We start from the raw sequence: 26,713 nt of genomic DNA, 5'->3' as shown, positions 1-26,713 counted from the left end.
AATTTTATATTTTTAAGAAATATATCAATTAGTATAATGGTAGAAAGTAGAGAATTTCTTGATAAAAATAAAATACATAATCGACTATAATTTTGTAAAATTTTTATTTTCAGGCGAGAATTTATTAAACTAAAACGCACCTGAGATTCGTACCTGCTCAGATTTCGGCCGTTAACCCGCAAAAAAACTTGCAAGCAAACCTTGTCCTTGAAATATTATCTTCTGTTCTTATCGACAGACGATCGTCTCAAAGTCACCAATCGTCATCGCATAAATAAAACACTAACCATAATGGTACCCACTTATTTATACAAGTATTCTACATAGTAGTATTTTCAAATATAACAATAAAGCTATTTTATTAATTGTTCTGTCAATTGCTGTTTTTGAATGTACTACATGCATATTTAAAAACGTTTATGGATATATGTATGTATATATATATATATATATGTGTGTATATGTATATATGCATACTCCGAGTACTGCATGAATGTAAAAATTGAGGTCATTTTAATTTGTAACTAGCCCTTTAGAATTTACGCATTTAGATTGATGACAAAAAATTTAAATTTATTACACATAGCTTATTTTGATAATGACAGATATGTGCACATTCTATACTTCAATCAGAATAAATAAGATTATGGTTTGATAGTTGCTACTTATTTTCGACAATATATGTATTTATTTAGATAAACATTTTAATGACAGTGACACTTATTTTTCCAGTTAACTTAGAACCGTTAATCCGGATTTTTATGTGAATGTAATCATTTTATAAAATGGTCTTTTAACAGTTACAACTTAGAAACTAAAATTAGTGCCATCTATTGCAGAATCAATAAACAAAATAGGAAACGTGCAACCTAATTTTTTATAATAATTATATTGTTTTATGGTCGCTGGGACGATCAATTGTACTAACTTTAACACTGTGTGTATTTATTATTATTATTATTATTACAAATAAAATAATTGGGTATTTCGTTACAGCTCACAAATAGACTTTCTGTTATGAGCTAACAAATAGAAATCGGTGACATCTATGTTAATAATTATGTGTAATATAATTTATAAGCAATAGATGTCACTGCAGCTGGGGCCGGTTTTTTAATAATAGCGCATTTTTTTAAATAAATAATCGAGTGTCGCTGCCGGGTCTCGAGCCCGTAACCTCAGAGTTATTAGTCTGAGACGTTACGAACTACGCTATTCCGTCCTTATATTATATTTTTTTATGACAAGGTATGACGTATAGATATAATATTATATTCATAACGACACAAAGACGCCACGAAGTCACAGCAGTAGAGACGAGTCAGGAGACTGCATCAATACGAGAAACATCAGCGGATCGTCCAGAGAGCACCAAGAGAATAAATACATCACAATAAGTTTTCTTGACGCTCCACAAACATCACAGCCGGCAATAATATAACTTGACACGCCAGCGAAGACTCTTCAACTTCAAAGACCTGCCAGCTTAACTACACCACACTACATGTGGTAATTTATACATGCTTTTGAAATATACTGTTATCAGCTTTTCCGGGGTCTATTTGACTGCAAAATCAAAACCCAAAAGTACTAGCAATCTTTTATTATGTTTTTATACAATTTAAAATCATATTCCATATTAATTTAATTTATTACCAAACAAATCAGACAAACAAAAAAAATCTTAAGAATCCTTATTTTTATTTCATTTCAAAAATTTATATGTATTAATAATTTTTGTTTTTATTAACTGCGTTTATAGTTTCTGTCCGTTCCCAAGTTCGGTTCATTCACCAATTTAATACTACGGTTCTTCGGAACGTGCTCCATTTCCAGAACAACAATGGTGTTGGAATCTGGCTTAGGGTTCAAATACACTCCCGGTAAGTACAATGTCACCTGAGGTCCTTCATTGGGCCAATATCTTCCCAAATGTCTATTGTTAATCCAGACATAGCCCTTCGAAACAAAATAATATCAAATATTATACAAGAATATATTTTAATTTATTCTTTACCTTTCCCCAACCAGACATATCCACAAACGTGTCCATGTTTTCTTCATAATTTACAAAACTCTTCATAAACACGACTGGACCATTTTTCAAAATATCCGACGAGTCAATATAATCCAATATACCATTCGATTGTAATAACTGCGACTCTTCTATTGCCCATTCGAAGTCATCCAGCGGATAATTCGTCATTGTCCAATTGTACAATTGCTTTCCATTAACCAAAATTTCGTCCTTGATTCCCTACAATGTAACACACAGTAAGTCTACTGATATAAAATAATACTTTTAAGACATACTTTATAATCTTCAGCCAAGCCAAAATTAACGCGTCCTTGATTTTCAACCAATATTTGCAAATAGCTACCCATGGCAGGCATGAATGGAATACTGTTTATTTTTCTGGATCTACTCAATATACCTACCAATGTCTGTAATTCATAAAATAATATAAATATTATATGTATAAAAACATATTTTTTATATTTTATCGAACCTGGTTTATGTAGACAAGCGCTCTATCTTTCAAATCAGTAACTGTTAGAAGCGAAGGATCCCATAATCCATCAGGCAATGAGGTCTCATACAACAAGAGTCCAGAATACTGCTGCAAAGCCTCCATAGTCTGAGGAATTTTATTATGCCAAACTTTTTTACCCAATCTACTTCTACCGTCAGGGCTCATCAAATTCGTGAAAGGTTTTAATTCCAAAAGGCCATAATTTCCCTTCGGTCTAGGAACTGGCATTGGCGTTTCAGGCAATTGGAAGTACTCCCCTATTTTAGCTCTAATATCAAAGTATTTAGGCGTTGGATCTCCTGCTTCTGTTAAGGGAGCATCATAATCATACGAAGTGATATCTGCGACGTATTCAGGGCTCAAATTTGCTCCTTTAAAATAATATACACATACTTTTCTGTTTATATAAATAATTAAAAGTACATTAAAATCTCACCAGCTGAAAATCCAAAGTTTGTTCCGCCATAAAACATATAAAAGTTGACGTTTGCTTTTACTTTAAGCATTTTATCTAAAGCGTTGATCACATCAGATGAATTAACACGAGCTATGGGTTGGCCCCAGTGAGTCATCCAACCAGGGTAATATTCTGAATTGACCAAAGGACCTTTGGGACTGTAGCGTCGCATTATTTCCCATGCCAAAGTAACATTAGTACCTTAAAATATCTTTGTTATAATATGATAGATATAATTATTATATATATATAAATAAATGTATCTTACTAAATCCAAAATCAACTGTAGCATAAACTCCATCAATTGTACCACAAGACAAAATGTCATCTTCTGCTCCGTCTGTTGTAAATAAAACAGCAGCCTCTTTGACCCAATCTTGAGTCAACTTTGCTAACCAAGAAGTATATTCTTTATCGCAAGCGGCATAGCTACCATACTCATTTTCGACCTATGTTATATATAGTTTAAACAACAGCACTTAAAATAAAAAGTATTTTATATGATTCTACCTGAACCATGATGATATTTCCTCCATTTCCATAAAGATACGGTTGAATTTTAGTCATCAATTCACTATACCAACTTTGAACTTCGCATTTATAATCTAAACACCAAACAGTGACATCAATCTTCGATTTTAAGTTCGATTAAAATTTAATTAGTTACCTTCGTCATTGGTTCTCAATTTAATATTGGGATATTTAGTCAGTAGCCAATATGGAAAACCACCCTAAAAGTTTTTAATAAAATCCTTCTTCATGTAATACATTTTTCAATTTAAGTCGATGAAATAAAAAAGTTTTTTATTACCATATCTCGCTCAGCGCATATATATGGTCCTGGACGCAATATAATATACAAGCCTTCTTCTGTGATAATTTTTATAAATTTGAGTAAATCCTTATCCTCGGTCCATAAGTAATTTCTGTATTCAGGCTCGTGGAAGCTCCATTCTACGTATCTAAAATAAAAATATGATACTGATTGAATCCTTTTCATTAAACTTAGATTTATAACACTAAGTTAGTCTACATGGTGTCGTGGCGGAGTGCCATTAAGTGCAATTATAGCCAGATTTTTACGGACTTCTGTACCTCACATCTTCATATTTTTTATTATTTTATTTGTATATTATGTATCTCGCAATATTTATTTAAAATATAAATAAAATTCTAGTGAATTTTATCGCATCATAGAATCAAAAAAATGCGTACTTTGGTTTAATTGTATATAAAGAACCAAATACTTGAATTTGTTTTGCTAAAATGTAGTTTTGTTATCTGAAATATATTATGTATATCTATACAAAGAATTTGGCTAATAATAAGTATTTTGTCACATGTAATAAACCCATTAAATTATATAAAAGCATATAAGTAAAAACATTATTTATATAAATAATTTAGTTTTAAAAATATTTATATATTATAATTGCAAGCATATTGCTTTATTACATAATAAGATTTTTTAAGATGCTAAAATACTAATATTAAAATTCTAAAAAAACGAAAAATCACAATACGTAGTTTTACATTAATACTAATAAAATTGTTTAATATATATAAATTAGCTTTAAATAAATGTTTACGTTTCTATAGTATTAAGTCCCGCCGCTTTCATTGCTCTAATCCTATCCCTCCAGTATTCGTGGGGCACTCTGAAATAGTGGATAGAACCAGAGATATACTGAAAAGGTTTTTCATCCATCAGGAACGTGTCTTTATCGTAGTCGATCGCAAATTGCCTGGACCGTGAAATATTGTCTGAACCAATCTGTAAATAATATTTTTTGGCACTTTTAGTCATACTTATAAAATAACACCTTTTATAAATTAAACTTTCAATGTTTTATATCCGATGAATGATCATTTACATTATTAAATATGACATATCATGTTTATATTGCTTTCATTTAAAGCTTAATTATTAACATTGAACATATTTATATATTTTTTAGTAGAGAAAAATAAATATATCGCTGTAAAAATTAAAAATATATTAGATTGTTTCATATCCAAGTAAATGTGATTAGTTAGTAATATTTTTTATGATCCTAATTTTATTATATTTACAGTTAGGCAAGTTAAATTGAAACACAATAGGATTTGGCGAGGGTACTTTTAGTCAGAGAACTAAGAATTTGGTTTGATAAATTTTTTACTGGTTTATAAAAATTGAAATACTAAGAAAGGTTTAATTTTAGTCATATTATATCAATTTTAGAGTTCACAGTCAATATTAAAAGTTATCATGAAATCAGAGTAAGACAGAAAAAATGGCAAAGAATTCAGAATCACTCTTGTTTCGCCTTTTGTCCGTGAGCGTGGGACAATTTTAATATATAAATTTGCTTATAGTAAAAACAAGTTAAACGGCTCACTCGTCCCAGTATATTTTTATATTTTTGGATCACCTAATTGTACATGTAGATTTTTTTATTTTTATATTTACAAAAGTAAACATTAAATATTTTTTGTTTCTTCTTAAGCGATAATAAATATTAATTATATAATCAAATAATTTCATTGAATTTTAAAACATCTATTCACATCTGGTGTTAGTGGTGCTAACCATCCACCGATGGATAACGAGCGAGCTTGACTCTAACGATCATAAATCACTTACGGTAAATAATAAAAAAACTTGAATGTCATTTTTGTGTACGATCGTCCTCCGAATATGCTGTGTATATTTTTTTGAAAATACTCGCATATTTATTTTTTAAGGATACTGAAACTAAATGTGTCATAAAACTTACATTGTGAAACAATACTTTCGGACTGTTAAATAGGGATTTTCTATCCCTTTTTGTTACACCGCTGTTACCGCATCTTTGACGATTTCACAATTTGTAAAAATGAAGATTTTCATATACAAAGGATTCATTATTTTTTTATAAATGGAGCTTATTTTTGTTATAAATCTTACTGATGTTTACCTGATATTTGTTCTCCTCATCCTTTCCAGCCTCAAACATCAGTTTAGCTTTTACATATAATAATAATGTCAATAATATTATGAATATTTTTTTATTCTTCATACTGTATCTGTAAAAAAAATGTTTAATATTTATCTAGTTACTAAAGTGCATTATTTACAATCAATCACTTACAAACGTATATTATTAGAGAATTATCAATACCTAACATGTATGACCTAGCTCGATTTTAATTAAACATCTCGTGTGTGAAATTACGAAAATATAGGTAATCCTAATCTGTGATGATCGATCAGAATAAAAGTTATATAATAATCACTAATTCTGATCTCTCAGACACGATATTAATTGGAAAGCACTGAGGTCCATATGACATACAGAACAAGTATAATTTAAATATGATCGAAAGCGTTTTTCAATATATTTTCTTTGCTTACGATACAAAGTAGTATCTTATTTTTTTTTTACATTTATATGTACTTATCAAACCCTTTTTCTAACTAATCTGGTATCTTGTAATCGTCATGTAAGTCACAATTTATATTGAATCTAGAAATGATTTATATTTATATTGTTTTATGTTGAAATTTCACAAAATAAAAGTTCCTTGTCTTTTTTAATAATTTCTTCTCACATGTAAATTGAATGTAGAAGACAACATAGGGAAATCACTACACCTATCTGTATCCAATGAACATTAGAAAACCTCACTGTTTAAGTCACCATTCTCAATTAATAAGGAACACATATGAATAGCCTGTTCCCAAAAAAATTCTCAAGAACATAAATAAAATGTATACTTTTGTGTTATAAGTATAAAACGATGCACAACGCAGAAACAAACCTACTCAGTTGACAGACGAGACGGAAATCGACACTTACGTCAGTCAGTCGCGATTCTTGTTACTTATTTTAATCGGTTATCGAAAACCTGTTAGTAACTACAATTTTTTAATCAACTTTAAACCTTCATAAAATGCACATTTGCAATTGATGCAAACACATATATTTTCGATGAAGATGTTTTTTTTTGCATTTAATAAAACACATGTATCATCCAAATTGAACGAAATTAATGATTAGAATTGCTGCTTTATAATTATTTTATGGTTTACAAGAGAAAATTATAAAAATTAATGAAAAATACAAATATGTTTTACAGAGTAATCATTTAGATTCATAAACCCTCAACTACTTATAATTATTATATATACATATCTAGGGACTATTAAAAAATTAATGTATGTGTCCAAAGTTTGGGCATTTTATGTTTATACTAATTTAAATCTTGTCGTAGTCAATAATTCTAGAGAACATTTATAAATATTAGTATTTTTTCTTGAAAATTATTTCTCGAGAATTTCTGGAAAATATACCAAATCGAGAATTTTTATTTCTTGAAATATTTTCTGATTTCTCGAAAATTTCAATAAAGTATTTTTTTTTTAAATTTAATCTGTACAAATATTTTTAAATGTTTTACAACTGCTGATTTTTTTAATAGTTGGTCCATGTCAGATGTTTGAAAATATGCATGCTTTAAATGTCGCGTTTAGGGACGCAATAACGGCAAGCTCTTTGGACCTGGGTTTAGCGATATGTTAGGTAAATTTACGCTCGGAATCCAGACGTATACCCAATTTTCCGCTCACCCTTCATTTGCTGCAGTTTCCTAGTAGGGGCGAATGTTGTCAAGGTTATCTAGTTGTAAGAAATATTGCTTCAGTTTTTTCTTAATTTATTTAAATTTAATTTTAATAAAATAAACTTTATATAATATATTTTAGCTTATAAATGTTATAACATACCTGCTTTTTTATGTTGAACTTACTTATAAATTATTTTTGACCACATAGCAATTCTAAAAACCCAATTTTGATTAATATAACTGCAAATATATTTTAAATATATATGCATGATAAGTCTTAAATTTATTAACTAATTATTATATAATAAAAAAATACTAGGTATGTAGCTAGCTATTTTGATACATTATGAATTTTTAAATACTTTTATTTTTTTAATTATTTACGAAAAATTATTGCCGGTGAATTAGTATTGGTGTATAATATTTAAATGTATATTAGCTCATCTTTTAAATGTAATGTGTTGATAATATTTAGAGGGAGCAACTAAGTTTTTAATAAGATTTTTTTTTAATACTTTACTAAGCGAAGATAATAAATTATTAAAATGCTCTTTTTCTCGGGTTTAATAACTGGATAAATTTTAGGTGTTTTCTACATAGTGGGGAAATACAAATGGAATAATTTTAGTTTAGAGCAAGCTAATAGTTTTTAACCTTTATTTAAAATATTTTTTGACAACTACTGCTCTAATATAAAATAATATAATTTTTACGCTTTTAGTTATAGATAATAAAAACGATAACAGTAAATTCGTAATAAAAATGTTGTCGATTCGTTGCGTCGTAAATTACCGATTTAACAGGCAAGATATTATATTATTGTTTTTTTATTAATTTTATTTTATTTTATTTTATAAAATAAGATAGTAGGCTTCAATAGAAAATTATCGGCGCCGTCACAGTGTAAACGCTCGTTATCGAGCGTTCCCACTGCGCCGGCACTGACACGATTTTATTGCTTTTGACGTGAATTTTTGACTTCTGAGAAGTGTTTTTGCGCCCTCCTATTGACCAAAATTCGGTTTGAATACACATTATCCAATACTCTCATATCTGAAATTCGTATTAGTATCAGTAAGGATAGCTATCGTATTTTTAAAACTTAATGTAATATCGAAATTCAGACAAATATGTGAGATACGACTTCTGTCTGTACTTTTACTTTCCATTATTTACCCTTGAAATATGAGTTGGTATAGCCTATATTTTGAACTTGACCTAGCAAAAGTTCTAAAACTATAATTTATTTCTTACTTTCTAAAACTATTATAAAACTCTAACTTTCATTAAATCAAGCTAGGTTTGATTAATTAATGTATGCTAGGTTTGGGTTTGATAGCTAATGGACGTTTCGCAACTGTCAAATTGAGTTTCATGGACATTGTAGAGCAGCATTTAATTTCTCTAGCACTAATCAGTTAAATTATATTATCGCTAATAGAAATACATATCTACTGGTAAAAATGTATTAGGACTTCACTAATGAAAGAATAATTTTACTTTAAAATACACATTTACTGTAACACTAATATACATCGTATGTAAATAAATAAGGATAAGTATATAAATATATATATTACTACGTATAAAAAAGTTGAAATCATATAATTTTACTAGCACCTGCCAAATTAATTACTGGTAAAAATCATATCTACCGGTGAAAATGTATTTCGATATGATTTCACTAAAATGACATATTTAAAAAAAAATCGGGATAGATTCAAGACTGCTTTCTTAAGATTTTCTTTGAAGGGGAACCCGAAAATTTATAGTTTTGAATCATGGACTTCATTCCAGCATTTTTCAGGGGAGAGGGCAAAAGTCAGTGGTCGTTTTATTAATATTTCGATTTAATTAATATTTTATTAAATGGTATGTATTTTTCTGGCAAAATTCAAAAGGGGACAAATACTCCCTCGTGACGTCCTTGTACATCTCCATAATTTTAATAAAAAAATTGTGACCCTAGGGTTAAATGCATATTTTTAATAAACAGTGCCATCTGTTTATATTTAAATAAATATTTAAATTTGATTAAACCTATTGCAAAAGAATTATATCGACATACATTAACTAATTTTCAAACCATTATAAAATAAAAAATAGCCATTCAATTATTTTTTAATAACCCAAAATTGTGTAATATCGTAATTTATATTAAAAACAACTAAATTTGAATTAATATTTATATTATTTAAAACAATTGAACCTTTTACAAATTTATAACCTCGATATATTAATATGTTTGTTTGGTTCCTCTTGAAACAGGCGCAATTAACCCTTTGAGTAGTGAGTTAATTAATATATTTATTGTTAATTTGTTAGTATACACATAGGAGTGAGTTAATTTTACGTATATTGTCATAATTATATGTGTTGTTATTTATTTATTATTATTTAATATTGCATTTATAGTAAATAATAATGAAAAAAATCAGTGATTCTATTAATTTTATTACTTTGATTTATTTTACTACTTTTTTATATAAGTATGTTTTAATAATTTATTTTAACACTTTTCTATTATAAAATTTTGTTATTTTACATATTTATTATATATTATTTGGCTCTTGTGCATTTTTTTTTATATCAATACAGAGGCTTTCAATATTTTTATAAAATTAAAATAACATATTTTTTGTTATGTATATTTTGTACTTTATTAATTTATTGGTATTATTTTATATGTAAATCGTTTTTAAAATTTTAGTTTATTTTTTTTTTAAATATAATGTTTTTAATTTTTCAGTTATATATGTAAATGAGGTACCTTAACAGTGAAAGATCGACCGCCGTACATGTACGGCGATATTATTCAAAGCCACGTAACCACGACAATAATATGTATGAACGTGACAAAAGAGTAACTGAATGGACCACACAATAGCCCTCGTTACATTAACGAAAAAAGGTAACATATAAATAACAACTTTGTAAATACCCTCCGATGCATAGAAATAATATTTCATTGTAACGGTCGCGGCAACAAAACCATTGGAAGGCAAAAAGCACCGTTAACCACATTTAACCCGTTGCACAATTTTCCTCCAAATATGTCTATCAAACAAATGTCATTTTCGAAATGACAAAATGCGGTAAAATATGTTAGCGAAAAATTGTTGACTTATCAGTGGAGAATTATTGGTGGTAAATTTTCCTCGACCCATGCAGTATTTTTATGAGATAGATAGTATGAGACAGCGAAAATATATTTAATATTGTATCATATTTTAGTTCAATAAGTAAGCAGTTCTATCATAAATATTTTCGCTGATTGCTTATCTAATTATATTAATGATAACTAGTTTTAAAATTTAAAAAAATAGAAGTGGTGGTAGCGCATTAAAAAGTAAAAATAATCTTTGGAAAAATCTCAATTTAATATAAAGAAAATATATATCACATCTCATATCTACATTATAAAAATCGTTCCTATCATCTCCATTTATAGTTTTTGTCCGTTCCCAAGTTTGGTTCATTCACCAATTTAATACTACGATTCTTCGGAACGTGCTCCATTTCCAGAACAACAATGGTGTTGGAATCTGGCTTAGGGTTCAAATACACTCCCGGTAAGTACAATGTCACCTGAGGTCCTTCATTGGGCCAATATCTTCCCAAATTTCTATTGTTAATCCAGACATATCCCTTCGAAACAAAATAATATCAAATATTATACAAGAAAATATTTTAATTTATTCTTTACCTTTCCCCAACCAGACATATCCACAAACGTGTCCATGTTATCTTCAATGATTTTAAAATTCTTAATAAACACTGCTGGACCGCTTTTCAAGATATCCGACGAGTCAATATCGTCTAAGATGCCATTTGATTGCAATTGCGACTGTTGTGCAGCCCATTCAAAGTCATCCAGCGGATAATTCGTCATTGTCCAATTATATAATGGCCTGCCGTTGACTAAAATTTCGTCTTTGATTCCCTACAATATAACACATAATAAGTCTACTGATATAAAATAATACATTTAAGACATACCTTATAATCTTCAGCCAAGCCATAATTAACGCGTCCTTGATTTTCAACCAATATTTGCAAATAGCTACCCATGGCAGGCATGAACGGAATACTGTTTATTTTTCTGGATCTACTCAATATACCTACCAATGTCTGTAAGTCATAAAATAATATATATTATATGTATAAAAACATATTTTTTATATTTTATCGAACCTGGTTTATGTAGACGAGTGCTCTATCTTTCAAATCAGTAACTGTTAGAAGCGAAGGATCCCATAATCCATCAGGCAATGCGGACTCATACAACAAGAGTCCAGAATGCTGCTGCAACGCCTCCATCGTCTGAGGAATTTTATTATGCCAAACTTTTTTACCTAATCTGCTTCTACCGAAAGGGCTCATCAAATTCGTGAAAGGTTTTAATTCCAAAAGGCCATAATTTCCCTTCGGCGTAGGAACTGGCACTGGTGTATCAGGCAATTGGAAGTACTCCCCTATTTTAGCTCTAATTTCAAAGTATTTAGTCGTTGGATCTCCTGCTTCGGTTAAAGGAGCATCATAATCATACGATGTGATGTCTGCGACGTATTCAGGGCTCAAATTCGCTCCTTTAAAAGTCATATGTACATACTTTTCTGTTTATGTAAATAATTAAAAGTACATTCAAATCTCACCAGCTGAAAATCCAAAGTTTGTTCCGCCATAAAACATATAAAAATTGACGTTTCCCTTTACTTTAAGCATTTTATCTAATGTATTGACCACAGCTGCTGATGTAACACTCGCCATGGGTTCACCCCAATGAGTCAACCAACCAGGATAATATTCTGAATTAACCAAAGGACCTTTGGGACTGTAGCGTCGCATCATTTCCCACGCGGATGTAACATTAGTACCTTAAAAAATATTTATTATAAACTGATAAATATAATGATTTAAAATATAAAGTAGTTTGCTTTACCAGGTCCAAAATCAACTGTAGCATAAACTCCAGGAATAGAACCACAAGACAACATTCTATCATTCGGTCCATCGGTCGTGTACAAAACGGCAGCTCCTCTAACCCAATCTTCAGTCAATCTTGCTAACCAAGAAGTATATTCCTTATCGCAAGCGGCATAGCTACCATACTCATTTTCTACCTATTTCATATACAAATTCAACAATTTTTATTTTAAATAAAATATATTTAATACACCTACCTGAACCATGATGATATTTCCTCCATTTCCATAAAGATACGGTTGCATTTTAGTCATCAGTTCGCTATACCAACCTTGAACTTCGCGTTTATAATCTAAACACCAAACAGTAACATTAATATTTAATTTCAAAATGAAAATTTGCTTAATTACCTTCGTCTTTGGTCCTCAATTTAATGTTTGGATATTTAGTCAGTAGCCAATATGGAAAACCGCCCTAAAAGTTTTTATTAAAATTTCTGCATGTAATTATTTTTAAAGTCAAATTAAAAAAGATAACATTACCATATCTCGCTCAGCGCAAATGTACGGTCCTGGTCTTAAATTAATATACAAGCCTTCTTCTGTGATAATTTCTATAAATTTGATTAAATCTTTATCTCCAATCCATGAATACTCTCTGTATTCGGGTTCGTGGAAGCTCCATTCTACGTATCTAATATAAAAGTAAAATAATTTAAAATTCAGCCTGAAAAATGGATCATTTAAGAAATACATACTATGAATCATAATATAACCGTAATATTAAAAAAAAAAAAACAGGCAACTTTTGCTCCCCTTCCTGAAAAAATTCTCAGGTTATCCATAAAAAAATCTAAAATAAACAGTCTTGATTCTATCGCAAAAATATTTTTAAAATATGTCATTTCAGTGAAATTATATTGGAATTCATTTTTACAGGCAGGTGTTAGTAAAATTATAAGATTTTAACTTTTCCATACGTAGAAATATATACATATGCATACTTATCATTATTCATTTACATGCGATCTATAAATGTTATATTGAATGTGTATTTTTCAGTGAAATTATATTTTCGCTAATAAAGTCTAAATACATTTTCACCGGTAGATATATATTTTTACTAGCGAAAATATACTTTAACGAGCGTTTCCACTGCGACGGTGACGCCATGATTTTATTGCTTTTGACGCGGATTTTTGAGAAGCGATAATTGTTTTCGAGAGATCAAAATTCGGTTTAGATCTACATTATTCGATTCTCTCTCATCGGAATATTATTATAAAAAGTATTAATCGATACATTCTCATGATGCTAATCTGTAAGGTGTCGTAGCGGAGTGCGGTTAAATGAAATAACAGTTAGTGTATGCGAATATAAATTGCTTTAAATAAATATTTACGTTGTTATTGTGTTAAGTCCCGCCGCTTTCATGGCCCTAATCCTATCTCTCCAATATTCGTGAGGCACCCTGAAATAGTGGATAGAACCAGCGATAAACTGAAAAGGTTTTCCATCCATCTGGAACGTATCTCTATCATAGTCGATGGTAAATTGCCTGAATCTTGAAATATTATTTGGTCCAATCTGTAAATAACATTAAATAATTTATTATTGCAGTTTTTGCTCAATCATATATTTATTTAATACTGTTTTATAGTGTTAAAAATCGCCTAATTTTTACCTGATATTTGTTTACATCCACATTGTTCTCCTCATTTTCTGCCTCGACAATCTTAGGCTCACTTTGTATCGCCTTTGTACATAAGAATAATGCCCATAATACTAAGAGCACTTGTCTAGTCTTCATTGTGTATCTGTGTAACAAAAATATGTTTTAATTAGAATTTTAACGACTTTAGTTAATAGAGTACTACATATTGTTTTTTAAAAAACACAAATCGTTTATCAACGTGTAATATGTAATACATTATCTGTACGTAGGTCATGTAGAAATCGATTGTAAGTTTATTCAACAGCAAATTATCGCATTGCTAGAGGAAGCGGAGTAGATAATAATTATTTTTATTACGTTTTGTATACCGCATAAAGAATACATTGAAGGAATACTAATGAATTTTAACTTTCTAATACATAAGCTATAGTTGTTATATATTTTATATTTTAAAGATGATAAACTTCTGAACTTGGGAATTTTACCTAAAAAAATATTGTTTTTTATCAACTTTATTATGATTTCTTGACAAAAAAATAATCTTAAATAATAAACAGTAATAAATGTAATATATTATTAAGTTTACATTAAAAATATAAATACTCATTTAAATTGAATTTAATTATCATAAATATTTACAAGACATTCCAGAGGAAAAATGTCAATAATTCCAATGCTGGCTCTACATTAATTATGGAGACATTTTGTAACATATCGTAAAATTTTATCGCCTTTTAGTAGGTTGATTTTCATTGTGGTACACTTTATTGCAAAAAATCTAGTGATATTAAATTATAATTTAGACTCATGAAAGGAACAAAGAATAACACAATATCTGTTAAAGTCTTATTATTTGAAAAATTTCCAAAAAAAAACAATGGCACGATTATATTTAAGAAAATTATCTTTAAAACGAGGTGTATCATAAAAAACATGCAGAAATTTAGATTTTTCTCTTTGATTTAAAAAACTCTCGTCCATTAAACAATATTATAAGCTTGTATGCAAAAGAAAAGAGTCAGTTGAAACATTTAGTAGTTAACGAAAGATAGTAAAATCTGTATTCTAGAAATTAAAAGAAAAATATTATTCAATATCAGATGCGAAACCTGTTATAAATATTAATTACATAGTTTCATTTATATATAATTAAAATGTTACACAAAGAAATCATCTATACCATTATTTAGGTATATATTTTCCAGTTCTTAGTTTATATCGATGCAAAAAGCAGTAGTAGACCTACTCGATGGACGAAAGAGTACGGTGCTTATATTAAGAAAAATACAATAAGTTAAGCTTAAAACAGGCAATGAAAATTATGGATTAAATAATTTAATTGGAAGCAATCAATAAATTCCAATTAATATTTTTATGACATTTTGCCGATACACACGATATTGTAAATTAACTTTATTTATATTATTTAAAGTATTAATCGTGATTTTTTTATTTCGCTTTAAATACTATGGTTGTATTTTATAAAATTATCTAATATGTTATATTAAAAATGAGGTGTTACATAATAAATTAAATTAAATCACGAAAATTTAGAGATACACATTCTTGTTGATTTAAATATGTAACACATTATCTGTACATTCAGGAGTGAATTATTATAAAAGAAGCAACAAATATAAAACCTAAGTAAATTATACATTTGGTATAAAAATATGAAAGGAAAAATAACCATTAATATATCAACCCTTATGAGATTAATTCGTGAAGTAATATTTTATAATATCATATATTAATCAGTCAGACTTTTTTTCGTTTAAATATTAATAGCCCGTTTCACAAAGAAATTCTCCATACCATTAATTAAGTGTATCCTTTTGTGTTCTAAGTTTAGAACGATGCACAAAGCAGAAGCAGACCTGTTCGGTCGACGGACGAGACGGCAATTGGCACTCTGTCATGTCAGTCAGTCACGATGCCTGTTGCTCGTTTTTATCGGTCATCGAAAACCTGATACTTACCCACGTATTTGACCGCGATCTTACGATCGAGTTTGACCCCAAAAGTTTAAGGTTATATATACCATAATAAATTGCACATGCACTTCATGATTCAATTGTGAAATAGATGCCAAAATAATCTGCATGTACAGTGCAAACTTTAAAACTTTCTGTTTGTAAGAATTGAATCAATATTTTTGAATAACATACATTACATTCAATGGCAATTTCGCACTTTTTTTGATGTAAAGATAACATTGATATATGTATCTGCATTATACACAAACAATTTTGCATTCCGATAGTATTCCATTATAAGATTTTATTTTATATATACATAGGCATTTTGTTGATTAGCTTTCAAAACTTTACAAAAAATATACATTATGGAATCTATATTGATAAAACCACATTGACCGTGAGAAGAGGACTTGTCACACATACACTTAAAAACACAATTAAAAAATATCAACAGATATTTTCATGAATTAGTATCACCCAAATGCAGCAACAGCCGTTCGATGCCACTACGAACACAAATAATGTATGGCATTGACAAATGGCGACAAGTGCTTATAGTGTTGCCAAATCTCCACATGTTCAAACTCCAACGATTCTTGTAATACATTAAGCGAATCTAATTACACTCGCAAATTTTTGTAATTGCTTATATAATTGAAAATTATTTATTTCCATTTGTAATTCACATCCGGCTGTATTGCACAGCAAAGTTGCCGAATCTTCAGCTATTCAAACTATAGCGATTACGCAAAGATGTTCTTTTAAAAGATAATCAGTGGCGTAGCTAGGGTATGTGCCGCCCAGGGCGATCCTTAAAATTGCCGCCCACCCATACATTTTTTGTAGGGTCATAAAATCAGCATTTCTTAAAAAATAAATTGGTTATAATTAAGCTCTTCTTATTCGTAAACGTATATAAGTTTTAGTACATTCAGGGTTAAGAACCACACTAAGTGATCCCATTGAGAATATGCCGCCCCCAAGCAAGTGCCGCCCGGGGCAGCCCACCCCCTCCGCCCCCCCATAGCTACGCCACTGAAGATAATAACAAATCTAATTTCACCTCCAAATCATCGCAATTTCTAGGCAAGCAAAAGAACCTCCTTTATCGCGACCAAGCGTATATAAGCGCATACATACGCCAGTGGTGTAGCGTTAAATTAAATAGTACCGCTAATTTTAAACTGACTGCCCCCAATATACAGCCGAAACAGTTTTACTGGTCTTTATGACCATCAAAAAATGTTTAGATTAAAAAATAGTTTGTTGTTAATATTCTCATTAAAAATATATATAACTGGGATTTTTCATATATAATACACATAAACAAGGATATATTTGATACTAAAATAGGATAATACTAAAATATTTGGGTAATAAATTCAGCTAAATATTACTTTATACGCAAATTTGCATGTTTGTAGAATTTATTGTAGAGTTTGTAACCTTTGGCGGCCGATTTTCGAAAGAATTCCGATTTTGAGTTCCGATCTTTGGCGGCCGATTTTCGAAGGGGTTCCTCAAGGGTCCAATCTAGGCCCTCTACTCTTCACGTTATTTATTAATGACAAATACGGCAATTACAAATTTAAGTTTCCTTCTGTGTGCAGATGATTTAGATCTGTTATGGATACCTTCTTCTCTACAGAGTGATCAAGATTCTCTATGAAGATGGACTTCCGATAACCGTCTGCCATTTAATGTCGAAAAGTCCCATACTGTGTCACTTTCTTGATCGCGTTCGCCATTAGATTATTCTTATAATCTCGGTGGAAATGTTTTAGCTACAGAAACTTCCATTAAAGATATTGGAAGCACTTTTGAGAGCATGTGGAGGTTTCTTTACCTTTAAAATACATCTGCGATAAATCTTCCATGATGCTCAGCTTTGTTATAAAAAACGCATTTCACTTTGACGTTTTGTAAGTTATTCGCGTCCTCTATGACACTTTATTTCGCAGCATTCTTGAATCGGGATCTATAATTTGCAATCCCAAGAATATAAATACTCCTTCCTAATCGAAAAAGTTCAGAAAATGTTCTTGAAATACCATTATAAGCGGATATTTTCTCGCAGAAAGTTTTGTGTGGCTAGGCATTTCTTCAAACTACTGAAGAGCGCTGTCGACAATTAAAGTGTTGTCGAGGAATTCTAGTTTTGGGTTCCTTCGAGAATCATGATCACGTCCTCTTTTGATGTCCGTTAGAACCAGGACGGTCGCTATCCGGCTCCCTAATATGCTGGCATTATCTATTGATTTATTTAAAATCGGCCACGAGGAGCTGGTCTGGTTCGTATCATTTAATTTTAATATTATATGTTTTTCTTCTTATTATATTGTTTGTGTATTTTAATAATACTTTATATTGTTTTTTGACCATATTGACGCATTGGGAGTAACTTTTAGGTCACAGTGGTTTTAATTTAATTAATTAATGTGCTAACGTCAAAAGCGTGAGTTTTCCGCACAGTTTGGGGCTAAAAATATATTGGGCTTAACAATATTTGTAATGGGCATGACCCAAGCCAGTGATACATTTACTTTGGTCTTTATAAAATACGTTCATAATATTGGAGGCATCTATTTTTATAATACATTGCTTTTGTACACACGCATATATAATATAATACGATTATTGCATATAGGTTAATTTGAAAAATCGTCAGAGTAGGGTTAAGATGTTTTGTTTTTTAAAAATCAAGATTTAAGATAAAGTCAAAAAATCATTTCAGATTATATATTTTATTTATAAAAATACGTTACAATCTTGAGATAATATTTGTATTTTAATTATTAAAAACATTTTTTAACATGACAACACAATCTAATAATAATATATTTAATTTACATAATATTTTAGGTTACAATCCTTTTAGCCTTTTAATTTTAATCCAAATATTGCGAAATTATTTTAAAATAAAGAGTGACATCTGTTTTTATTTCAATGAATTAATTAAAATTATTTAAATCTGTGAATAAATTTAATCAATACGAATTTAATTAAACATTTTATAGATTCAACTGATTTTCAAAATAAAAATAACTTCTTATTATTTTATGCGATTGAGTATGATATGCATTATTTTTAAATTGAAGTTCATTAACCGCGATATTCCATTGGCAATTTAGCACAATTACTTCACCTCACCTCGATTTATCTTAAGCTTTCGCGCAAAGATAAAAGATTATATCGCACCTCAATAACAATAATTAAAGCCGCCTATAGATGCAATATAAGCTTTCTAATAAGAGTCTGAATTAAAGATTCATATTTGTCAAGATAAAAATAATTTTGTCATAAAAAAATCATTATATAATTATTAAATGTACTTTTATTTATTATATTTTCTATACACATACAAATAATGGTATTAAATAAATGGCAAAACGATGCTGTAATACAAATTTGCAATGGATGAATTATGGAAATAATCAGGAAGAATATTTTTATAGTCCTACATATGTTCAGTAATATAATTGCATCCAAATTTTTTTTTAAATAAACCAAGCACATTCACATATGACACACATATGGTGTATTAAAATATCTATCGTGCAAAGTGCATATGAAATTATATAGTACAACAAGCATACAATTAGTGAAATTTAAAATAAATTGTACTTTGCCACATGTAGAATATATCATATTATGTTACTTAACTAGCACAGAAAATCTTGCCTATATCTATAGAAAATTCAATAAATTTGTATTAGTCTATCATATAAAAATAGTTTATATTCTTGAATCAGATTTACAAAATTTTCGTATTGGTAGAAAATAAATATATTATTTATTATATATACTGTTACGTCATATGCATAGTGAATATAGGTTCAATTATTATCTTTAATGCAATTACCAGGGTTTAATAGCTATAAACAGTACTTTTATTAAAACATTGCTGCTTATAAGCAATTTTAAAATAAAATTTAATGAAAGGCAGACACTATATAAACCAAGCAAAATATTTTTTTTTTAATTTGTTTTTTATAATAACAGTTTTATTTCTATCAACTTTGTGCATATTTTTTGCTCGTTCCAAAGTTTGGTTTATTAACCAGTCTAATACTACGACCCTTAGGCACGTATTCCATTTCCAGAACAACGATAGTGTTCAAATCTGGCTTAGGTTTCAAATACACTCCCGGTAAATACAATGTCACCTGAGGTCCTTCATTAGGCCAATATCTTCCCAAATTTCTATTGTTAATCCAGACATAGCCCTTCGAAATAAAATAATATCAAATATTATACAAGAATATATTTTAATTTATTCTTTACCTTTCCCCAACCAGACATATCCACAAACGTGTCCATGTTTTCTTCATCATTTACAAAACTCTTCAAAAACACGACTGGACCATTTTTCAAAAAATCTGTCGAGTCAATATCGTCAAAAATAGCATTTGATTGTAATAACTGCGACTCTTCTATTGCCCACTCGAAGTCATCCAGCGGATAATTCGTCATTGTCCAATTGTACAATTGCTTGCCATTAACCAAAATTTCGTCCTTGATTCCCTACAATGTAACATGCAATAAACTATTGATATAAGATAATACATATAAGACATACCTTATAATCTTCAGCCAAGCCATAATTAACGCGTCCTTGATTTTCAACCAATATTTGCAAATAGCTACCCATGGCAGGCATGAAAGGAAGACTGTTTATTTTTCTGGATCTACTCAATATACCTACCAATGTCTGTAATTCATAAAATAATATAAATATTATATGTATAGAAACATATTTTTATATTTTATCGAGCCTGGTTTATGTAGACGAGCGCTCTATCTTTCAAATCAGTAACTGTTAGAAGCGAAGGATCCCATAATCCATCAGGCAATGAGGTCTCATACAACAAGAGTCCAGAATACTGCTGCAAAGCCTCCATCGTCTGAGGAATTTTATTATGCCAAACTTTTTTACCCAATCTCCTTCTACCGTCAAGGCTCATCAAATTTGTAAAAGGTTTTATTTCCAAAAGACCATAATTTCCTTTCGGTGTAGGAACTGGCACTGGTGTATCAGGCAATGAGAAGTATTCTCCTATTTTAGATCTAATATCAATGTATTTAGGCGTTGGATCTCCTGCTTCGGTTAAAGGAGCATCATGATCATAAGTAGTTGTGTCTGCGATATATTCAGGGCTCAAATTTGCTCCTATAAAAATAAATATATCCACATATGTTTTACTCATTAAAAATAGTTTCGATAGGCGTATAATCTTACCTCCTGAGAATCCAAAGTTTGTTCCACCATAAAACATATAAAAGTTGACGTTTCCCTTCATTTTAAGCATCTTATCCAAAGTATTGACCACGTCTGATGAATTAACTCTCACCATGGGTTTACCCCAGTGAGTCGTGCCACCAGTATAATATTCTGAATTTACCAATGGACCTTTGGGACTGTAGCGTCGCATCATTTCCCAGGCGTAAGTAACATTAGTACCTTAAAATATATGAATTATGATCTGATAAATATTATGATTTTAAATATAAATAAGTCTTACCTGATTCAAAATCAACTGTTGCATAAACACCATCAATTGAACCACAAGACAACATTTTATCAGTTGCTCCATCGGTTGTGAACAAAACAGCAGCTTCTTTAACCCAATCTTTAGTCAATTTTGCTAACCATGAAGTGTATTGTTTATCACAAGCGGCATAGCTGCCATACTCATTTTCGACCTATTATATATATATTTTAAACAACAGCTTTTAAAATCAAATGTTTTATATGATTCTACCTGAACCATGATGATATTTCCCCCATTTCCATAAAGATACGGTTGAATTTTAGTCATCAGTTCGCTATACCAACTTTGAACTTCGCGTTTATAATCTAAACAACAAATAGTGACAGCAATCTTTGATTTTAAGATACAATTAAAATATTTAATTACCTTCGTTTTTGGTTCGCAATTTAATATTCGGGTATTTAGTCAATAGCCAATATGGAAAACCACCCTATGAGTTTTTAATAAAATCCTTATTCATGTAATAATTTTTTAAATATAAATCGATGAATTAAAAAACTTTTTATTACCATATCTCGCTCAGCGCAAATGTACGGTCCTGGTCGTAAAATAATGTACAAGCCTTCCTCTGTAATAATTTCTATAAATTTGACTAAATCCTTATCCTCAGTCCAAGAGTAATTTCTATATTCGGGCTCGTGGAAGCTCCATTCTATATATCTTAAATAAAAGTATGACAATTAGTTATATTAAAAATATAATTATAATCTAATTAAGCTTTTATCAATTTTGTAGGATCACTAGTTCAAAATAATATTACTAAATTTAAAATAATACAATATTTATTAAACAGAATCTGTTATTACAGAATATAAATTACATAAAAATATGTAAAAGATCTTTATAAATCTATTAGGTAATATTTATATAAAGATTAAAATATAGAAAATTTGTTTATAATAGATAATTTTTACAATGATCAAATAATTGGTATTTTTCTTAGATACATCTAAAGATAACCAATTATAGATTGATAGATATATTATATGTTATCATATTATTTATTATAATCTAGCTGTTTTATTATTATTTATTGTAGAATATTATATAATATTTACAGATAATAAACCATTTATCTTGAATGTTTTCGCATTTTTTAATAAATCAAATGAGGCATTCAACTAAATTTGTAATTTGCAAAATTATTATGGTATAAAAATTAGCTTTTATTCAATATTTACGTTTGTATTGCATTAAGTCCAGCCGCTTTCAAAGCTCTAATCCTATTCCTCCAATATTCGTGGGGGACTCTGAAATAGTGGAGTGAACCAGAAATATACTGAAAAGGTTTACCATCCATCTGGAATGTATCTCTATCATAATCGATCGTAAATTTTCTGGACTGTGTAATATTGTCTGGATGAATCTGTAAATAACATTCTTATGCACTGATAAAATATTTCATTGTTTTTTTCCATAAAATTCAAATGACAAAGATTTATCTATGATGCTTGTACATATATATTAAATTGATTCAAATTTATATTTATTCATATTTAATATATAATAAGATGCATCAAAAGATTTAAAAAAAAATTGTTATATATAAATAGATATGAAAAACACCCGATGTTTACCTGATATTTTTTAACGTCTACATTATTCATATCGTTTTCTCTGGCCTTAATTAAAGTAGGCTTAGTCAATTTGGCCTCTTTACAAAATACTAATGTTCATAATATTATGAATAATTGCTTAATCTTCATTATGTATCTGTATATAAAAAAAAAAAATTGCAATTTTATGTTAAGTTCATAACTGCAAAATATTTCCAAACGTTCAATTAAAAAATGAAAAACAAATTATATAATACATATAATTCACTATCTGTAACTTTTTGCATTAATAGAGGAAAGTGAGTGAATAAGATTTTTTTAATAAACGTTTCGTATACCTCATAAAAGATAACATAAAAAGCAGCCCACTTCTGGTAATGACATTATTATAAAATAGTTTAAGATTTGATAACGTGTGATTTCGCAGCCAGTAAGTCGTTATTAGATTGGCGAGATCGTTATTATCCGAGCGGTGGTGGAGAAGCTGGCGGTGGGATGATGTCAGTAGAAAATTCTTTAGTGTGGCAGCGACAGTATAACCCGCAATCTCAGAGTTACTAGACTGAGACGTTACGAACCACACTATTCCGTCCATATATAATTAAAAATAGTTCTTAAAATAATCATGGACATATAAACAGATCAACATATTTAGATTAATTTGGTTTTTATTTTTTTATTTGGCACATACACATATTATCTTAATTAGTGATTATTCTAGAAAATTTCTCAAAAAAAATGCCTAATCGAGAATACTCATTTTTTTTTAAAAAAATTCATGGATTTTTTCATGTTAAAAACTAAATTAGTACTAATATTTTAAAGGATGTACAATGCATAGAAAGGGGTGGTCCGTTCCAGATGTTTATCCGATCCTTTTACTAAAGGTCGGTATTTTAATGTCAAAAAATTGTTCACGGTTTTCTCACTACTTTAATCGACCGTATCTTTGTTCTGGTAATCTAAAAAGTATATTAATAGTTAGATAAGGAAAAACCGCTCCTCGTGGGAATCGGAATATTGCAAAAAATTATGGAGAATCACGAGTTACGCCATAGAATTTGTCTGTTGGCAAAATTAAATCTTGTTTTTTCAATTATCCAAAGAGTTAATTTTATCTTTATCTTGCTCGAAATGTAAAAAATAAAAAATAGCGACAGCTGAAATTTAAAATTGACATCAATCGATATAGATCTGTTATGGCCCTTTAATTATTCGCGTCATGAAGATAATGTCAATTATAACAAATCATGATTTGTTATAATTGACATAGGACATTAATAGACATTATCTTCAACATTCATCCAGTTCTCTATTTATCAATAATATAAAGATATCTACAACTATATACTATATATATACTTATTAAAACTACAGAATCGATAGGTAATCCCAAGCCACAAAAGAGACCCAATAGAACAAATACACTGAATGGCAAACGAGATTAATAAAAATATCCTAGAGAGGAAATATTGCTTAGCTGCTTTCCTGGATATAAGTAAAGCTTTCGACAAAGTGTGGCACGTGGGATTAAAATATATAAGCAAAAAGGTACTACTTCGTCATATATATGAAATTATAAAGTCATACTTGAGCTACAAATAATTTATAGTAATGTATCAAAACGAAAAATCCTTCGTCTGTCCAATAAAATCTGGAGTACCTTAGAGCAGTGTATTATGGCCACTAATGTACTTAATATATTATATAATTGTATATACAGCAGACTTGCCAACTATAAACAGGACTACCTGCGTTACCTTTGCTGACGACACTGTTATTATGGCTTCTCGTGAGAACCGGATAGAGCGTCTACTTTATACAAAAAATAATAAAAGAATGGCTGCGTATTTGGAGAATAAAGGCAAGCGAGCTAAAGTCTGTCCATGTTACTATTGAATGTTGAAAGTTATGTTGAAAGAAAATTAGTCTAATAATTAACACAATAATCCCATAATCGGATGGTGCAAAGTATTTGGGGATGCACTTACTTGTAAATCCCATATTTGGAGTAAAAGAAAGTAAGTAGGACTTTTTTATCATCAGCAAGCAACTACAACATAGAAATAATTCAGAGGTTGCAAAATAAAATTTAAAGAATGATATTGGATGCTCCGTTGTATGGTTAGAGTTAAACTTTATTATTCACAAAATTGAAATTGCAAGACGGAAAGATATGGAAAGACTGGAGAAACATCCCAACAAATTTGCCAATAAATAGATCAACTGGAAGATTAAAGAAAAAAATATTGACTTCTAATAATTGTGGGTGTATCGCTGTTGGGCGATACACCCACGTAAGATTTAATGATAGAAGTCTTGCTAAATGTCAGGATGAAAAGACAGATTGCAAAAATTTTAATTTAAATTCTCGAGAGTTCTTGAGAAAATCGATAAGTGAAAATGAGAACTTTCATTTATAGAGAAATAATAAATAGAAAACCAAAACATCTTATCTTAATGTAAATTCTACTCACAAAAATAATTTACTAATGCTAATAGTCGTCAGATTATGGTTTGTTTTTCTTTAAAAATAAAAAGAAGATTTAAGATAAAATACAAAAATCAATGAAGATTATATCCGTTTTATATAATGATGTATTATCAAATGAATTTTTTTTTTTTTTCAATTATTAAAAACAACTTTGAAACATGGCAACATATTCTATTAATATTTTTTTTGTTTTGTGTGCACAAACTTATTTAATAAAATATTAATTAATTTTTATTTTAATACTCCTTACTAATTTAATTAAATTATTTTATTATTAAAGAATTAATAAAAAGTGCCATCTATAATTTTTTCTTCGAATAAGTTGAAATTAAGTTAAAATACTTAAATAGACATAAAAGACATTCACTTTATTTTAAAATATTCATTAAAATCATGGATTATTTCGATTTTTATTTTAAATAGTCTTAAAATATATTTTTGATACTTTTCACCTTACTTAATATTTAATAAATTAAATGTTAATAATATTTAATCATTTATTTACTGTGATATTCCATTGACGATTTAATACAAATACTTCTCGCCTCAATTAATCTTTAGCTTTCGCACAAAAGATAAAAGACTATTTCTATGACACAAATTAAAGCCGTTTACAAATGAATGAAAGCTCAACTCATATATAACATATTTGCTATATAATAATCTTTTATCCTAAAAGCATTTAATAATATATTAGCTTTCTAATAAAATAATAAATTATAGATATGTTATATTTTGGTGTCATTAATTATGTTAGATTTATTAACAAAACCGTTGTATATAATTTTAAATGTGTTAGAAAGAAATTTTTCCTGGTTGATTGTGTATAATTATGTGATTCATTGTTTACTTTTATTTAGGTTGATCGTTTTTATGCCACTCATGATTTATTATAGCTACATTCAAATTAAATCCTTTCTATATATAGCAGCTATTAGTTATGTTTTAGGATAT

General features: G+C 29.0%; 3 protein-coding genes across 4 annotated transcripts; all 3 read right to left on the bottom strand.

The window, feature by feature from the left end:
* Positions 1 to 1,588: 1,588 nt before the first annotated feature.
* On the bottom strand, positions 1,589 to 6,811 carry LOC148233232 (beta-galactosidase-like). Its single transcript, XM_088190323.1, has 12 exons — positions 6,775 to 6,811; positions 5,931 to 6,039; positions 4,581 to 4,765; positions 3,803 to 3,953; positions 3,659 to 3,722; positions 3,502 to 3,596; positions 3,260 to 3,440; positions 2,971 to 3,192; positions 2,511 to 2,905; positions 2,314 to 2,445; positions 2,018 to 2,257; positions 1,589 to 1,959 (listed from the first exon to the last, which is right to left on the bottom strand). Exons 2-12 carry the CDS (start codon positions 6,030 to 6,032, stop codon positions 1,747 to 1,749), a joined length of 1,980 nt encoding a protein of 659 aa, XP_088046449.1. The 5' UTR covers positions 6,033 to 6,039; positions 6,775 to 6,811; the 3' UTR covers positions 1,589 to 1,746.
* Positions 6,812 to 10,939: 4,128 nt separating this feature from the next.
* LOC148233231 (beta-galactosidase-like) lies at positions 10,940 to 16,185 on the bottom strand. The gene is made up of 12 exons (XM_088190322.1): positions 15,994 to 16,185; positions 14,188 to 14,320; positions 13,906 to 14,090; positions 13,047 to 13,197; positions 12,915 to 12,978; positions 12,762 to 12,856; positions 12,521 to 12,701; positions 12,234 to 12,455; positions 11,773 to 12,167; positions 11,578 to 11,709; positions 11,285 to 11,521; positions 10,940 to 11,226 (listed from the first exon to the last, which is right to left on the bottom strand). The coding sequence occupies exons 2-12, from the start codon at positions 14,311 to 14,313 to the stop codon at positions 11,014 to 11,016; spliced, it is 2,001 nt and encodes a 666-aa protein (XP_088046448.1). The 5' UTR covers positions 14,314 to 14,320; positions 15,994 to 16,185; the 3' UTR covers positions 10,940 to 11,013.
* Positions 16,186 to 20,026: 3,841 nt separating this feature from the next.
* Positions 20,027 to 23,423, bottom strand: LOC148233230 (beta-galactosidase-like). 2 transcript variants are annotated; one of them, XM_088190324.1, is made up of 11 exons: positions 23,287 to 23,423; positions 22,891 to 23,075; positions 22,219 to 22,369; positions 22,076 to 22,139; positions 21,920 to 22,014; positions 21,680 to 21,860; positions 21,397 to 21,618; positions 20,933 to 21,327; positions 20,737 to 20,868; positions 20,442 to 20,681; positions 20,027 to 20,383 (listed from the first exon to the last, which is right to left on the bottom strand). In XM_088190324.1, the coding sequence occupies exons 1-11, from the start codon at positions 23,314 to 23,316 to the stop codon at positions 20,171 to 20,173; spliced, it is 1,908 nt and encodes a 635-aa protein (XP_088046450.1). In that variant the 5' UTR covers positions 23,317 to 23,423; the 3' UTR covers positions 20,027 to 20,170. The 2 variants fall into 2 exon arrangements, with proteins under 2 accessions (XP_088046450.1, XP_088046451.1); XM_088190325.1 differs by having other exon boundaries at positions 20,933 to 21,324.
* Positions 23,424 to 26,713: the final 3,290 nt, after the last annotated feature.

The sequence above is a fragment of the Plectrocnemia conspersa genome, unplaced genomic scaffold (assembly GCF_051122295.1).
Source record: "Plectrocnemia conspersa isolate PC_06_02 unplaced genomic scaffold, ASM5112229v1 ptg000008l, whole genome shotgun sequence".
Classification (NCBI taxonomy): Eukaryota; Metazoa; Arthropoda; class Insecta; order Trichoptera; family Polycentropodidae; genus Plectrocnemia; species Plectrocnemia conspersa.
Note: the sequence above shows the minus strand (reverse complement) of the source record. Positions and strands in the feature narration are given on the sequence as shown.

Coding starts and splice junctions, on each gene's coding strand:
- LOC148233231 (XM_088190322.1), bottom strand. CDS start 14,313: ATGAAGACTAGACAAGTGCTCTTAGTATTATGGGCATTATTCTTATGT. Junction 12,456..12,520: donor TACAGTTGATTTTGGACCTG/GTAAAGCAAACT, acceptor ATATTTTTTAAG/GTACTAATGTTACATCCGCG. Junction 12,168..12,233: donor AAACTTTGGATTTTCAGCTG/GTGAGATTTGAA, acceptor TGACTTTTAAAG/GAGCGAATTTGAGCCCTGAA.
- LOC148233232 (XM_088190323.1), bottom strand. CDS start 6,032: ATGAAGAATAAAAAAATATTCATAATATTATTGACATTATTATTATAT. Junction 4,766..5,930: donor ATGAGGAGAACAAATATCAG/GTAAACATCAGT, acceptor TATTATTTACAG/ATTGGTTCAGACAATATTTC. Junction 2,258..2,313: donor GCTTGGCTGAAGATTATAAA/GTATGTCTTAAA, acceptor GTTACATTGTAG/GGAATCAAGGACGAAATTTT.
- LOC148233230 (XM_088190324.1), bottom strand. CDS start 23,316: ATGAATAATGTAGACGTTAAAAAATATCAG. Junction 21,328..21,396: donor AAACTTTGGATTCTCAGGAG/GTAAGATTATAC, acceptor TTATTTTTATAG/GAGCAAATTTGAGCCCTGAA. Junction 20,682..20,736: donor GCTTGGCTGAAGATTATAAG/GTATGTCTTATA, acceptor GTTACATTGTAG/GGAATCAAGGACGAAATTTT.